We start from the raw sequence: 17101 nt of genomic DNA, 5'->3' as shown, positions 1-17101 counted from the left end.
CAAAATTATACGAGCTTATCACATATTTGAAGTCGTAATTTTTTAATAAAGCTTTGACGTTGACGTCGTTTTTTTTTATAGAAGACGTTGGTCGAATTTACTTGGTCTATAGTAAAGAAAGAACAAATTGTGATGTTTCAACAGGAAAAGCTTTCATGTGATAAAAAGAATATTACATTTGTGTCTTTCCACATTGAATTTATTAAACGAGTTGAATAAAATAATAAAATGCGAGGCTCTGTAAAAATTATATTATCATTATATATGTGCATTTTTATGTATGCATATGAACACGTATTTTGCTGAAATTCAATAGATATATTTACAAACATGTTATTGTAAGGTCAGACCACTTTGATAGTAGTTACGTAGATGATAAACGGGGTTAACTCCAGGGCCTACAGCATAAACAAATTCTTATATTTTTAAATGTAAGTTTCAATTTGAGCCACTTTGCCAATCAATATGAAAATCATAAACAAGAATAGGAGAATACAAAGGTGTACATGTATAGTTACGTAACTTTGTTTTTGTTTCATTTCTCACAAAAATTATCACCTTAATTTGTCTGTGTCAAAATGTTATATAGTTTAGAAGAATAACATGTTATAGAATGATATGCAGATCTTTATAGTTTTTACATTTAAATTTCACTACAAACACTTTTCGTTAAACATATAGATGCATTATTTTAATGTACGTGCATGGATTTTAATTTATAACTGTAGCAATTAAATCAAAAAGTTATTGAGGCGGTTTGGTTTTAAATATATCAAGGTTTTAAAAAATGTTTTAAAGTTTGTCATGATTAAGATATAGAATTTCAGTGTACGGATCGGTGCAGTTCGCTTTGAAATTGATATGAGAAGATCAATAGCTTAAGTTCAAAAGTCAAAATAATTTGCACACAGAAGTAAAAAGAAAAGAAAAAGAAAGCAATAGCTGGAACGTAGTTGACTGTTTTACACCGACCTCGCCGAATGAACTTCTTTATTTGTTTATGTTACACCTTAGAGGCCTCCTAACATATGTTCTGAAAATTATGGAATAATTGGATTAAAATACTGAAAGTAAGCGCCTTTTTTTATATTTCTGTGTTCCACAACTTTAAAATACCCAGCCAAGAAGTTAATTGAGAGTAATGAAGACGCCATTTTTTGTTTTTTTTTTTTTGTTTCATTTTTCCCGAAGATTCCGTATTATAATATATACAGAAGTTCTATTTAAAAAACAACAACAACAACAACGTATAGAAAAATGATCATGTAACTGCAAAACCGTAACTGGCGTCAACGACTGTGAAAGAAAATGTGTCCATTAATGATTTAAATTACAAAATAGCGTTCTTGGTAAATCGATTCAATCACACTCTTTCTTTAAAGAGATCAAAGATATAGAGAGTAATTATAGTTATAAGAAAATGTCGCCTAATGCCACTTTGAACTGAATTCTGTCACAGAAACTTGATATTTAGTCAGAAAATAAAAAAAGAACCATATATATGCCGAAAAAATGACCCAATCTATATAAAAAATCGTAACTTTTTTTATATAGTGGGTGTTATTTTTCGGAAGATGCATGATTCTGTGAAAAAAAGAAAGAGTAAATAAAAAGAGTGTATGTACTAGTCTAAAATTCAAGTCCATTTTCTCAGCGTGATTAGTTTTGAAAATATATAACTGCAAATAGATAGCCCCGACCGTTTAGAGTAAGGTTAGCATTTAAGCTTTTTAAGAAATTTAAAAAAAAACGAAGTTTGGGTCACTGTTGATAAGGATGCTGCATTTTAAAGTTTAAGAAAATTACCAACCATAGAGGCAGCCATTTTCAAGTTTATGATGTCATTTACACACTTAACTGGCAAATTATTTATTTAGCAGATAAATGAATTACTGTAATAGTTTTTTTAATAAGTTTAAGATGCAATGCGTTATTTTGTGACGTATTAATTGGACAAAGTAGGTCAGTTTTTTTAGAATTAAGAAATACATTTCAAATATATATAAAGAAACTGAATCCGCAAGTTTGTCTTACATTGCCTTTCAAACAGAATGACTGTCATTTTGATCAAATTTTGAAGTTTCGATCATAACTTTCTCAATTTTAATTCCACTTCAAAAATTTTACTACCTTTAAATATGTAAGGGCACCAAGCAGACAGAGTGGAACTTAGAATAAAAATCCATATTCCTTTATTTTTTGTAGTTTTCCGAATAGGATAGTTGTCTTCATATTCAGCCGGTTCAGAAATGGCAGACACAGACGTACAGCCTACGGACTTAAATACAGGGAGAACCCAGACCCCAGCTGAAGTAATTACAGGAACAGACCAACAACATGGTGACGGAGAACCAAAACAAACAGTTGGAGAATTGCAAAATATCCACAACGGTCATCGTGAAGAAAATGAACAGCCTGACAAGAGCGAGTTACTCGAGTTGAATAAAGAGCACGGAGAGACGACCCTTACACTTCCAGAAGTGGTATGTTAATTTAAATCACCCTTACAGGTCCAAAAGAACCAGGTGCTATATTGTATATACTATTTTACTGCATCTAATGTAATGTATTATGCACATGCCACTATGATAAAAGACTTATATTTACTTATTGTACTTTAAGTCTTTTTCATCCTACACCCTTTTCTGCTTAAGGAACGTCTGATTTTAATTCTAAGCGCAATTTTCGACAAAACCTGTTTCCTATCTTTAAAGGAACTAACATTTCTATTGTAAAATAAGGTTCAACCAGCAGGAAACAGACGTCTCAGTGGATCTGTGGGGAGCAAGAAAGACAAAAGTCCTGGTTCAGATACCATGGACACTGCAAGACACGAACAAACACACCAAATTAACCAGGTTCATTCCTTTTTTTATCAAGAACAAGAATTTATAGATCCTATATATCATTGCATTTCTTGATGGTAATATATTCTGAATGACAGTTGGAATACATAAGGAAATGTGAATGTTGATATAGTTTTATATGTCATTCGTTACAGAACCGGTGTGTTTTAATCATTTTAATAATCTAGTAATTTAATACCCAGTACTTGTCCCACCTCCGCAAGTTACATTTTATATAATAAATTTAATCCCTAATACTTGCCTCAAGTGGCATTTTATAATTATAACAATTTGCAAATGTATTTGCAACAATACATAATTCTACTCTGTCATTACTTTCTGAAATATTGACCATAATGTTTTTTTCACCGCTTTCTGTTACACTCTTTTTTGTTAAATTAATATCATTTAAATCCATTTCATGTCTTTCGAAATTTCCAGCCATCAGGAGTCACTCCGACATTGTCAATTTCTGCAATACTTAACGACGTAGAGTTTGAGGACAACAGAAAGACACCGGAGTATACAACCGGCTGGGACGACAGTGTTTTATCCTCGCAACGTTCTCAGGTTGCCCGTTCAAAAGGTAACACATTCTAAAGTCAGTTTGCTGGTTGGTTGGATGGCTGGTATATAATTAAACTTACTAAAGTCTAGAATTAACTCTAGATAAAATGAAACTGATTTGGTTAAAGGGTTAACGTTGAAAAAGTACCAAGTTTCATTTCTGTTATGATCAGAATTCAATTTAACCGTAGCCGGCATAAAAAGCAAGTGTTTTATGAAAGAGCTTACTGGTTCTACAACACATCAGATATTAAATAGTGATTTGAATACCGACAATTTCCCATTAATCGTCCCGCAGGTAGGAAAGATGGCCCAAGACATCAGTATGTCAGAAGTTTTTATCACGGAATGTTTTACTACATAACAATGCTCTAGAAATAATTGTGTTCAGTTCAAAGCATATTCAGAATTTTGTTCAATAGGAATTTCGTGGTTTATGCCAAAAGAATATAAATACGAGGATTTCAATCTTTGAGAATGAAATGATTTTATAGCTTCACACAATCACAGAAGCCACAGAATCAGTCGCCTACGAGTATTTATGCTGTCACAGTATCGCATTTTAAATAAATGGCATGGGGTTGGAGGAGCGGGAGTTTAATAACATATGGTCAAAATTGATAAAAACTATGTATATTTCAGACAAAGAAGATGTTGTCGCACTACCAGACATCACACCTCGCCGGTTCACTAAGCGGAAACGTCCGGCTAAAAAGCGTATATCAAACTCGCCGCCTAAACATTACTTTGAATACAGATATATACTACATAACAGGATACGACTGACAAAAGTTTACACAAGACCACCTAAGTTTGCTGTAGATATATATTAATATATATTCATTTATTGAAAAGCTTGCCGGTCAATAGTCAAGACTATTGAACGGGGCCCGAAATTGTTCTATAACATAACATCATAAATGAGAATTTTTTAGTTATTTTTTTCTTCAAGTTTTGACTTAAGACCAGCAAAATTTGTTGAATTTGGACCAGTCAATGACACAAACTTTTAACAGGAAATTTGTACAAGGGGCCAAACAATAATCTATATTTGTAGACGCTGATCTCACTTTTTTAACTGATTTGATACCGTGGTATACAGATTGAATATACCTTTTAGGCACGGAAATTATATTGTCTATTTAAATATCCTCTGCAGTTCTGACAAATGGAACAGACATTTTTGTTTTGGGTTTAACGCCATTTTTCAACAGTATTTCAGTTATGTAAAGGCTGACAGTTAACCAAACCAGTGTTCCTGGATTCTGTACTAGTACAAACCTGTTCTCCACAAGTAACTTCCAACCTCCCTAGATGAATCAGACGTGGAGGACGAATGATTTCAGACAAAATGTATTTTATGAAATCGTTACGGAGAACATACGCCTCTCCCGTGGATCGAACTCACGACCAGTCGATTCGTAGATCTGCCCTCTAAAGAATCAACCAATCTAAAAAGTTGTTTCATTAACATAATTATTTATGGAGAATATTTTATTGATTTTTTAAATTATCAATATATATATATTATAGCTGCTTAAGAGTGAGGCGAACTTCATTCGGATGAGTAAAATGATCGTCATTCTCGGTACCATGCTTCTACGATATGTGTTGAGAACCTACATGGACCGCATATACCCGCCTAAAGACCTGAGACAGTTTCTACAGTACTATAAACGCAGGCTTATCAGCTTCGCATCCACACAAAAACTTCTCCAAAACAGGTACAGTGTACAACTATAACTCCTATACAAACTGGACACTCGTCTAAACCGGACAAGGTCTTGGTCTCTAGATCGATCAGTTAAGAGAGGTTCTACAGTATAATTATACCACAAGAAAGCATAATGAAAGCTCTATAAGGCTTTAAATTCAAATGTAAAAAAAACAACAAAAAACAGATGATATAGCTGTCCAAATATATGTAGAGTCGTAAAATGAGGTCATCAAGAATAACAGATTCAATAAAACATTCCAGTATATTTAAAGAATATCCTTTTTTCTTGATTTCCATTTTCACTCGTACTATCTCAGCAAAATTCTGGTCACAGCTGATGTAAGCAGTGATAGTTTTTGAAGTTTTATTTCCGTTCTACAAATTATAAGGTATCAACAGGACAAACCTATTTTCAATTTATTCAAACAAATTCTGAGACATAAACAAACACTAAAAGCATATTTAATCTGTATGATTTACCAAATCACATATTGAAAAGTGTTAGTTTGTTTTGGGTTTAACGCCGTTTTTGCAACAGTATTTCAGTAACTGTTATGTAACGACGGGTAGTTAACCTGAATTCTGTACCAGTACAAACTTATTCTCCGCAAGTAACTGCCAACTTCCCCATTTGGATTAGAGGTGGAAGACGAATGATATCAGACACAATGTCTCTTATTAAATCGTCACACACATACGCCCCGCCCGGGGATCGAACTACCGACCTCACGATCCGTTTATCTGCGCTGTCCCTATTGAGCTGAGCGGGCGGGTTATTGAAAAGTCATTCTAGAGTTCAATGTCATCCACACTCCCTTTTATTTACACTCACTTTCGCAAAAACACTTTGTACTTTGGAACGGTCGAAAATTTCATTTACAAGTACTAGTATATGTTATTTCAAACAACAAAATAATGAAATTAACAGAATATGTTATAATTCTTGTTGGTGAGTAATGCATCATTGCAAGGTTTATATAAACACACTAAAACGTACATAGAAGGATCGAATTTTGTTTTGTAGGTGGAGAGTCCTTTTTGATGACGAAAGCTACGAGGTAAAACTTGAAGATCTGGATCCTGCTTTGATATTCTGGTTCCTTCGTCATGTCTGTCACTTTAAGAAACAGACTGACCTTGTTTGGAAATGGAAACCAGCCAACAATGACCTTAGCATTGCTGCTGATATCACTAGAATTCGCGACTTGAGAAATGGTTTGTTAAATGCGACGAACTATGCTCTGCACGACGAGGAATATGAACGAAAGATAGAAGAATTCAAAACGGTAATACATATTTAGGTTCAATTTGATTTCAGATGATACATAAATTGCCTTGTTGATAAAATAAACGCAAGGTATGGTTTTACCATACCGTAAAGGCTTTTTAAACTCAAATCTAGACTGACATTGATTAATATATGTCATAAGAATCCTTTGAAATAAATACCTCTGCCATGTAAACATATACACATGGGATGTTGCGAGGCTTACTTATATGGATATATACTATGTATTACGGATTTTGTCTATCACCAAGTTTTGAAAGAGACATCTCGCACGATACCAAACTTAAGGTCTATGATCATGTATAAACTCGAACATTTTAACTAGGTTCCAAGATGCATTTTTGTTTGTTATTTGGATGCATCTTCATGACAAAAAGCAATCGCTGTATCGCTACAGCTTTGTATTATGTTCCTCGTTATATCTTATGCAGGTAACAGCTAGGTTAAGCAGCGAGAAAAGATCGGCGGAGATGTTTGAACTGGTCAATGAAATGAAGACTATTACAGTTAAAGTAACAGACAGAGAAGAAAACTTAGACCTACTGAAGAAATGGGCTGAAGAAACGAAAGACCGATACATTGAGAAAATTGGTATATATAGCACTTTTATTAAAACAAAACACAGTACTATAGTGAATGCTCAGACGATGTACATTTGACTACGACTTTAAACAGCTTAAACTTGAAGTGATTTACCTGAGAAATTCAGGGAGAAAACGATGATACGTCTTTCGGTACATTATAATATGACAACCTCTCTTAAAGTGTCATGTAACAATACAGAATTTGTGTAGTACATCGTTAACCAAAAGTCCTTTTTCACACATTTGAGCTTTTCCTAACAAAACACAATGTAGAATGTATCTTTTTGTTGAAAATTGTCAACAAATGACAATTGTCATAATTGTAATAAAAAAAACAGCTATCTGCGTAATTCCTGTGTAGAAACGCCTAGCATGCTTCATAATGACTTTGCCATGGTTGCTTGTGATGGTTATGATGATATTTGTATTGTCTTTGCTTTAACACACTCGGACATATTTCTGTTGTAAGATATTATAATAATTATATAGTTTTACATAACCAAGATGCTATTGCTCCTCTGATTATATGTTATTATACACATTGTATGGCTTGTTAACCGGTAGTCAGAACTACAGCACCAGGTCAGACGGCAAACCATTCAATAGATGTTTTAAATTATTATACAAATTCAGATGAAAAAATAGATTTTCACAGTTTTATTTTCAGTTTGGGTTGAATATAGACCGGTCATACAACACAAATATATGGACCGACTATTTGTATATGTGCTTACCTTATAAACAATTTATGTTGCTTATATCATATTATTTACAGCCCCTGCTAAGCAAGACTGGAAAACAGTGAAAGAATGTAAAGGTTAGTTAAATACAATTTTATAGACATACTGTTTTGGAATAGGGAAGTAGAGAGTAACACCAAACCAAGAGAGTAAGCGCCATAGAATGTCAAACTGAAAAGCAGCCTGGTGATGATTGGATCGAAAGGTTTTCGAATAAGTAAGTTTTTTTTCAAATGCAGATTCCTTGTCTTTAGACGGATATTAAGGATGCTGTACTTTAAAATGATTCATATTTTGAAGTTCGCTTTTAACAGCTTTGTCTTCATACGTGCCAATATATTGAAACATGAATACAATCTGATACACACATTATCAAAGCATCAACAAATCTTAGAAATCTAAGTAAGTCATTGATTTTTCTCGAATGTGAGGAAGGACCATTTCCTTAGTGATCACTACTTTTTTTATCATTTTCAGAAATGACAAGGCGGTTTCTGAAACGATTTAACAGAGCAAAAGTATTTGTAAAGACAAATATCTACCAGCAGGCGAAGAAAAAGTTGCTGAAAAAAGGAGTTGTAGTAATCAAAGGTCCTTGTTTGAACACTGTTTGCATATATTTCACTTACCAAATGTAAATTCATGGTTATAAGAACAGTACGTGTTTTTACACGTTGCCTGAAAAATGCTATACGTGAACATTAAAACTTGTACGGTTTTTGTTTTCATCTATCGTACTTTAACATTACCAAATGTCTACAACGTTTTACTAATCTTCGATATCATCATGATCATCATGATCATCATCATTCCTCCCATCTTCCTACCCCTCCTGTTCCTTCTGCTCCGCCTCATCTCCATAATCAACAAACCAACAATAACTTCCTCATCACCATCGTCATTATCATTATTGCAATCATCATAATTATTAGTGATTAGATATGTCACGACTAAATGCATCAATTCATATGATTTGTCTATCAGGCAATACAGGAGAAGGGAAAACCACGACAGCCTTAGCCTTGATGGCGGCTTTATATGAAGAAGATGAGGTGTTAGTCATGTCTTCAACAGAACAGTGGAAATATATCAACAAACATTCTGTGGGTGCAATACTATTTGATGATTTACTGGGCAGCATGCATTTTGAAGAAAAACAGCTGACTGATTGGGAGGGTTACTTTGACGAGGTGAGTCTGTAACTGATATTTCTATCTCGCCAGAAACGAGTTTGGAGTTTAGAGGGTTGAAAATACCAGATGCCTGATAAAGTAGAGTATGTAAAGAGAGGATTAAGCTATAACTGGCTGAGATGCAAAGAATACAGAATACCATGATCTGGATTTTGCCACAAAATGAAAAACCAAAGAAACAGTTAACTAAGAATGAACATTTTACAATAAATCAAGTTTTTGACCGGCATCATCTGTTAGAATCCTTTAAAAGACAGTCTCTATGCCATTAAATTCTCGTAAATGGCTCTTTTTAAGAGAAAAAAAACCGCATGATTTCTTATTAAGTTTTGTCGCGAAAGGCATTTTAAATAGGTTTAAAATTTGATAAAGAAATAGGTTAAGAAGAATGAAGAGTTCTAGCTTGATCTCAACAGACTTTTGCGTGAATATTTTCAGATGTACCGTGGATGTGCGGGCAGAATAAGTAAATCTGGTACACCGAGAATTTGTGAGATATGCTCAGCGAATAAAAAGGAACGCGCATGCGCAAAAGTGATTATCACTATGCGGAAACATGTATTTGACCAGTGCTGGCCGAAGTTATCTGAACACAAACTGTTCGCAAACGACAATGTTGTGGAGTGTAGCTCCAAAGGTTTGTTAGCAATAAAGTCTCAGTTCACATCATGTCGTCATATAATTATTCGCATTAGAAATGCACTTTTTTCACCAAAAGCTAAGAAATATCTACCGTATTTGAAAATGTTAAAGACATCCACTGGCATAACCATATAATTTAATTTATAACGCCATAATTTTTAATTGATATGCAATGCATCAAACGTGTTAAAGCCATTTAAACCATTAAAATGAAAGCGTTCAGCGTTACAATTTGATAAAAAAATGTTTGAACAGACTAAAGGGTATGCCAGTTTAATAATGAGTAAACGTGGCAAAATTATCCACGTTACCTGCATACTAATATAATAGAAAATGTGGAAACTCCACAGGTCGCTCAACACGACAAACACGAAACCTCTGCAGGCTCGGTTTGTTTGAGCCTGTTCATGGACGGTAGTAGAACTGGATGCTACTGTCCACGCTCTCTAGCCCCGAGGTTGAACAGAACTCAACTTTTATACACGCTACAAGTACATACAATTTAGAGACATTCTCAGATGTTTTCATACGGCGGTGCACATGGAAACTTCAATGACACACTAGCGTGTAATTCCATGAAAAGTGGCGTATGGTCCCCAGTTAAAATAATGGGTTTTGCCCTAAACGAGAATACAATGTAAAACAAATTCCAACTTTTCAGCAAAATTTAATAATATTCGGCTGCAGAACACCTTAAGGAATTGACGATGTTTATATCTTTCTGTGCGACAATGGTGTACATTATATTAAACATGTTTTATTCCAGAACTTACATTTGCGGAAAAGCGCGCAATATTATCAAAACATATTGTGGCGGACCACAAAATAAGGACAGAGGTTGACAAAAGTGCAAAATTACCTATTTCCAAGTTAGGTTTCCCTGAAAGTTGCTCAGTGTTCATCAGCCAAGATGTTTTCTTAGATTTAGGCTCTCAGTTTTTCGAGCGACCTATTGGTAAGTGAAGTTCAATACACATTCCTGGATTATTACAGTAACTCAGTTTTTTACATGATTTATTTCATACAAACTGTTGTGTTTGTTTTGTACGGGTAGGGCTGTTAGATGGGATAGCAGATGTTGGCTTCTTTCTCGTGTCAAACGCGGAAACATACATGTATGAGCAACATACTTACATGTAAAAACAACATAAACCCTCTGTAAAGTAAAATGTTTTCACCAAGCTTAAACAGAATTACTCTTTTAGAAAGGGCCTGTTTTAATCCCAAAGGATCGAAACGAAATTGTGATTAATTCCGTTATTGCATACATTTCATGTATCTGCATATAAATAAACAACTGCCAAAAACTATAAATAAATAGACTTTCTTAGATAATGCAATCTGATCTGCAATTAAATACATTCCTGAAACTATAAATAGCTGCTGAGATATTAAAGTACAATCTAGATTACAAAAACTATAAATAAATGAACTTTCTGCCTGCAGAGATACTTCAACACTATCTAGATGACTTGTATCAAAAGGATATGTACGGGTACCTTACACTTGTCGTTATGATGTTTCAACCAGGTGCTGTTCTGTTCTCAAGGAAACTTGAGGTACTAATAACTGTTTTGAAAATTTTGAGATTATTCATTTAGTGGTACTATGTCAGGGATCTGTTAAAGGGCATACTACGTTCACATTTTAGTAGAATAGGTAATCAGATTAACCAGACAGCTGGCTCATAATATCGGCAAGTCATCAATCAACTTCAAACAAGAGGAATTGCTCCAAAGACGGGTACTTATAGACATCCGATACGGCTCATGTTTCTTTTGATCTTTACCCGAGTTAGAAACGTATTTGAAAGCGCAAAGTCATGTGGTTATAACTACCTTGTCCAGAGTGCGTTAATGTGTAGAGGATATTTGTCAGTTTTTGTTAAAAAGTATTTTCGTGGTGAAATACCAACTGATATTACCATTATTAACCTTTGCAAAAACATATTATAATTTGAATTGTCATTTGTACTAAATACAGATGTTCACAGATGGCCAGTTCAAGAAGGAACTGGTAGACCTTGCTGGAGTGTGTGAAGTACCAGTGACAGATCAGCTACCGACGTTTTGCCTCATGGCATTGTCCAGATCTCTCAGGCCCTATGTGTACTACTACGATGATATAAAATGTTATACATTCGTCCACGAAAGCATTATGGAGATAATGATGTCTACATTTGTCGAAAGACATCCACAATACGTTCTTGAAAGTAAATAGAGCACAATTTTTATTATATATTCATCTTTCGTAGGTAACATATATTTGATATTCTGTCCAAATGTGTTACATGCTTGGCCGGACCACTGGTAGTTGTTTCTGTAAATTTGATTTTAAAATAAAGCAGCAGGAAATAGAAAATCCATCTTGAAAGACATGTTGTTTGTTTTTATCGTTAATTCTTAAACACTCCTAAACATGCATTGCCCATTTACGGGCCAGATTTAACGAGCCATTTTGACACGGATGATATTGTGCCTGAATTGATACTAGTATCGATATGGTTTACATGTACATTTTTTAAAGTATTTTATGATCGTACTAAGTCTTAAGGTTTTACAGTTCCTGCAATTTCAGGGACAGTTTATGCAATAAGCATTACTAAATCGTAATTTTTCTAGTTTTTAGATACCTTTGTTACTTTATCAAGCATTTTATTCGTGACCCCTTATCAGATGACTTGAACGTTTTATAAAGAACCATTATCATTATGTATATTTTCAGCATGTGCTCTACAGTTTATCATGGACTACGTGTCCACTAGGGAGACAATTGAAGTCCCACGGGATCAGATATTTATGATGAGAATAAAGAAACATAACTTCTGGCTTCTCGCTCAACTCTTTGACCATTACATGAGTTACGGAAACGTGGTCAAAATTGCTCAACACAGGGCACTAAGAGATCCACAGTTTCTGAATTTCTTTTTCACTCACATCAAGAAAAAGGACATGAAAGAAGACTTTATATTGCAAGTGGACAAATCAGTGAAGGTAGGTTCCACGTTGTGAACCCGTAATGACAATCGGCAAAATACGTAGTCTTCGTATATGAGTTCGGCATTGTCCGGTTTCTACGGAAAGCCACGAGCGCGTTGAACTATATTTACTTCCGAAGAATGCCGAATTGCTTTAAGAGAATACGTTAACAGACGGAAATTGCCGAATGTCATTACGAGTCCACTGAAAAGCTAGAATATCTTGACAATCGTGTCGTGATTTCTGCAATAATTTTCAAATTTTAAATTTTGTTGGTTTCATTTGAAGTATTCAAAATTTAGGAAATGTATAGTACAGTGTTTTTATAATAAAATCAGTTTTGAAACGCCCTGTAGTTTTGACTACAATCTACCAACTAAGATTCTTTTTAAAAACATTTTTCACAAATGGGATGTGGTTTCCATTTTAATATGATTAAAAAAAAAAGATTATTTAAAGTTTTCATTTCGCCATGAGATATCTTAAAGTCATTGTTACGAGTATAGACCATTTGAATATTTCTATTCAGGAGAAAGGCACACACAGACGTGTTGGGTTTTTGTATGGTGCAATTGACCAAGCTAAACCAAACGTAGAGCTTGCAATAGCTATCCTGAAATTAGGTACATATTCCAGTTGCTGATATAGTCAAATACTTGATTTAGAAATAAACATACATTTATAAAAATAAAGGGGAACATAAATTCAGCGTTTGTAATTTCTACTTTTGTACTTGGTGAAATCATTTAGTATTTGTTTATACATTTGAAACAGTGTCATTTATTAAACAGAAATATGCCTACATACAGCAATGGTACAAACAGTAATAACATATATGTCCTCTGTGATTCAGGATTTCATGTAAAGAGATCAGTCAATCCGGAATGGTGTCTCTCCGAACTGAGGTCATCATTATGCGCTGCCGTTAAAAGAGGAAACTTCCCAATATATTCTGCGCTTGTAGCCACGAAAATAGATATACCTGATGAATTGATGACGGAGAAGGAATACCTCACGTCATTAGATATTGTATCTGACGTTCTTTGGGTAGGCAACTTCTACATACATCACTAATTTACTTTGCGTTCAATCGTCAACAAACGATGTCAAACGTGTATAAGTAATAACTTATTCAGCTTTGAGAGAATTTAATTATTTAAATTTACCTGGCAGTTTTTCCCCCAGGATGAAAGTAGTGCAATGCTTTTGATATTTTCTTTAAAAAATACAAATTACGTAAATTGATAAACTAGATTTTTTACTGTTTGTATCATATTCAAACCGTAGTTTGTTTTTGAATCCGCTGACTTAAAAGTCCATGAATTCAACATAATTAAAACATCCGGATACAGTATTGGTACATATCTTCTGTCCGTCTTTTATTTTCAGAAACGGCCTTGGAGCAAAGAACAAAAGGATATAGCCCTCGTCAGGGCATCGAGGCACACAACACTGGAGGGCTCAGAAATTGTATCTCTGTTGTTGCAACATGATGCCTCTGTCAGTTCTATAAGATGTGAAACAACTGCTTTGTGTGAAGCTGTGAAATCAGGCAAGTTTGTATAATTGTTATTGTATGTGTAAAACTTAACCTCAGCTCAGTAGTGCATCATTTCATAAAGCAACTTCAGTTGTTTAAGATCATATAGAAGCCAGACTTGCTGCAAATGTGCAGACTCATGATCATTAGGACTTTAATTGCTGATTATGACTAAATTTTTCATTTCTGTAGCGGAATGTTAAGAAGTGAAACTTTGAGTGGAAAAACTACGATTTTCCAAATCCAAGTTTTATTAATCTATTTCTTGCTAAACGTTAAGGTTGTGTTGTTTTATGTTTAAGCACATTGGATGTAACACTGAAACAGTCTGAGGCTGTTATGAAAAAGAAAATCTAAAAGTTTTAGACGTATATTAATGTAATCTTTATTTATGTTTAGGAAATGCAAAGACAGTATCGCTCTTGTTGTCTAGTGGTGCTAGTGTTTACGACCGTGATTTGAACGACCAGTCGCCATTACATCATGCTTGTGACTGGAACCGTGTAGAGACGGTAAAACTGCTACTTCAGAAGGGTGCTGACGTGAACACAAAAGACACATCAGGGTTATCTCCCTTCCTTATTGCGGCTGGATGGGGGCGCGAGGAAATCATGCAGATGCTCTTGACAAAGAGAGTAGATCCATTAGCAGTCGACGAATTAGAAAATACTTTTCTGCACATATGTGCTGCAAACGGGCGCACAGCTGTGATGAAAGCCGTGATTTATCGGTTTCCGGAAGAAATTAAACGCATAGTCATTGCTAGGAACAAGTACGGTTGGACACCTTTAGACTTTGCGATGAAATGCGGTCATCTTGGTGTAACAAAACTACTAGTTCGTACAATTCTTCAAATAGATGCACAAAAACCTGGTCACAAGTCATTTGTTCACATGAGGTTTAATGTCGTTAAAATCGAAGATCTGGACAAGGAAGAAAAATGTTTGCATAGATTTGTGGATCTCGATTATGAGAAAGTTTGTTTTCAGATTCCGCGAGGTAAATGGTACATTGAGGCGGGTAACCAGGAAGACTATGACAAAGTGACGCATTTTGTATCAAAGTATGAAGACAGATTAAAATTACGCTTTGCAAAATCTTGATACTGGAGTAGGCTAGTTTCAGTTTTAAACTGTATTGGAAACATTGAAAAACGACTCTTCAAAATCTACAAACAGCATTTACTTTAAGAAGCTCAAATCCTTCCATTGATAATTTTAAAAAGTGCATATTTATATCATCTAAATCACATACTACGCCAGCAGTTATTTTTTTTTAGTTTATTCATTCTGTTTAACGTTTAGGAGGAAATTTAAAGTTTTGAATTTGTACATCACCAATTCACAGAAAGAGTGGAATCAATTGTTTTACATGAAACGCGAACTGCATATAAAGGATGTATAATTATATTAAGAAACGATTGTCAATTAATTGATGTATCCATGAATTCCGGAGAAAGGTTCGCAGGAAGGGCCATACTTCTCACCGTTCAGCGCTAGGGCCTTTAAAAACTCGCCATTTTCATAGAATTTTGCTACATAGCTTCGTTTTCTATTCGTTTTCTGCATTTCAATATTGTCCCAGTTTTCAAACCTTTCCCTTTCAATTTTCATGTCTCTTTTTTTCCCTAGTATGATTTGAAGATGTTCGAATTTCCTAATGTCAAATATCTATTGAATCCTTAATTATTTTATCTGTCTATTAATATATTGCTTTCAACAAAGTTATGTTGCAGCGGGTCTTTTTGTAACAATAGTGGAAACAATTCTTACTAAAGATTACTGCCTATTGCGATAGGGCAGCAACGAGTTTTCATTAAAATGACTGTAGATTAAAATGTCAGCTTAGAATGAATGGCTAAGCCTCCGGGCAGTATTTTACTGCTTACTCAAAGTCAATTTTATATCTAGCATTTTGATGAGGAAGGCCATTCATGACAAAGTGATATTTGTTTTGTTAAGGTTTGGAAAATGATTCATGCTTAGTTGTTATCAAACCTGTGCAGTCCATAAGAAATTTATTATCTTGAAATAAAATGTTTACAAAAAAAGTGCTTGCAAGTGTTTTTGAACGGAACCCGTTTCCCTGCAGCATGCACGTGTTATGGTATGGAAATTCTTAATTTGAGCTGTACCATGAGAAAAGCAACATAGTGCGTTTGAGACCATGGCGCATGGATCCACTGCGCATCCGCGCAGTCTGGTCAGAATCTATACTGTTTGCTTTCAGACCCTATTGCAATTAGAGAACTCGTTAGCGAACAGTATGGATCCTGGCCAGATTGCGCGGATGCGCAGGCTGGTCTGGATCCATGCTGATCGCAAATGCACTATGTTGGTTTTCTCATGGTGCAGCTCAAAAAGAAGAGTATGGACCCGGTAGCTAAGTCGATAGATAGTCCGAAAGAAATATTCATACAAAAATATGCAATATGAACACTGTATGTATGGATGTATAACTGATTATTTATGGCCACCTCCAGCCTGAATAAATGATTGAATGCCATATTGCATATTCTGTCGACTCTTTAATGCAATCTGTAAAAAGTTCCCATGGAAGCATAGAATGCAACCAAAAAAAGAACAGAATAATAGCAGACTTGGTTTGATTGAGTCTGTTCATGAGAGCTAATAAATTGTGCAACACCTCTCACGCCCGCTAGCACCGACGTAAGAGGAACTCTATTACATATTTGTTGAATAGACTCCATGATTCCAAAGGACCAGAAAATATAACAACTATAGGTTGTTCATTTTCATTATATGAAACTCCGAGTTTAACCGTTGCTGCGGAATCTTTCTAATTATTATTTTAGATCTAAAATGATCATATGTGAGATAATATAATTATGCTCATTATTATCTGAACATAGCATTACTTCTAGTCACGTTTTACCTTTGATAACATAATAGTTTCTTACGTTACCAATCTATTTAAGGTATGACCCATGTAATAGTGTACCGTCCTTTTGTCCTACAATAAAAGATAATAGATAAGGGTAGATTT

The 17101-nt window shown here is 34.5% G+C and overlaps 1 protein-coding gene across 2 annotated transcripts; it reads left to right on the top strand.

Annotated features, from left to right (window-relative positions):
- The first annotated feature begins 942 nt into the window (after nt 1-942).
- On the top strand, nt 943-16135 carry LOC123539143 (uncharacterized). 2 transcript variants are annotated; one of them, XM_053529967.1, is made up of 20 exons: nt 943-1070; nt 2218-2483; nt 2742-2858; nt 3288-3432; nt 4056-4231; nt 4947-5137; nt 6155-6416; nt 6850-7009; nt 7778-7819; nt 8220-8333; nt 8727-8932; nt 9374-9572; nt 10344-10532; nt 11024-11136; nt 11561-11789; nt 12302-12570; nt 13085-13178; nt 13409-13602; nt 13945-14107; nt 14495-16135. In XM_053529967.1, exons 2-20 carry the CDS (start codon nt 2250-2252, stop codon nt 15196-15198), a joined length of 3801 nt encoding a protein of 1266 aa, XP_053385942.1. In that variant the 5' UTR covers nt 943-1070; nt 2218-2249; the 3' UTR covers nt 15199-16135. The 2 variants fall into 2 exon arrangements, with proteins under 2 accessions (XP_053385942.1, XP_053385941.1); XM_053529966.1 differs by having other exon boundaries at nt 946-1070; nt 2206-2483.
- The last annotated feature ends 966 nt before the right edge of the window (nt 16136-17101 follow it).

Source organism: Mercenaria mercenaria, chromosome 18, assembly GCF_021730395.1.
Source record: "Mercenaria mercenaria strain notata chromosome 18, MADL_Memer_1, whole genome shotgun sequence".
Lineage (NCBI taxonomy): Eukaryota > Metazoa > Mollusca > Bivalvia > Venerida > Veneridae > Mercenaria > Mercenaria mercenaria.
The sequence above is the reverse complement of the archived record's forward strand: the minus strand, read 5'-3'. Positions and strand labels throughout refer to the sequence as shown.

Excerpts from the sequence above, each read along its gene's own strand:
- LOC123539143 (XM_053529967.1), top strand. The coding sequence starts at position 2,250 with ATGGCAGACACAGACGTACAGCCTACGGACTTAAATACAGGGAGAACC. Across the intron at positions 11,137-11,560 it reads TGTTCTCAAGGAAACTTGAG|ATGTTCACAGATGGCCAGTT; the intron begins GTACTAATAACT and ends TACTAAATACAG. Across the intron at positions 11,790-12,301 it reads TCCACAATACGTTCTTGAAA|CATGTGCTCTACAGTTTATC; the intron begins GTAAATAGAGCA and ends GTATATTTTCAG.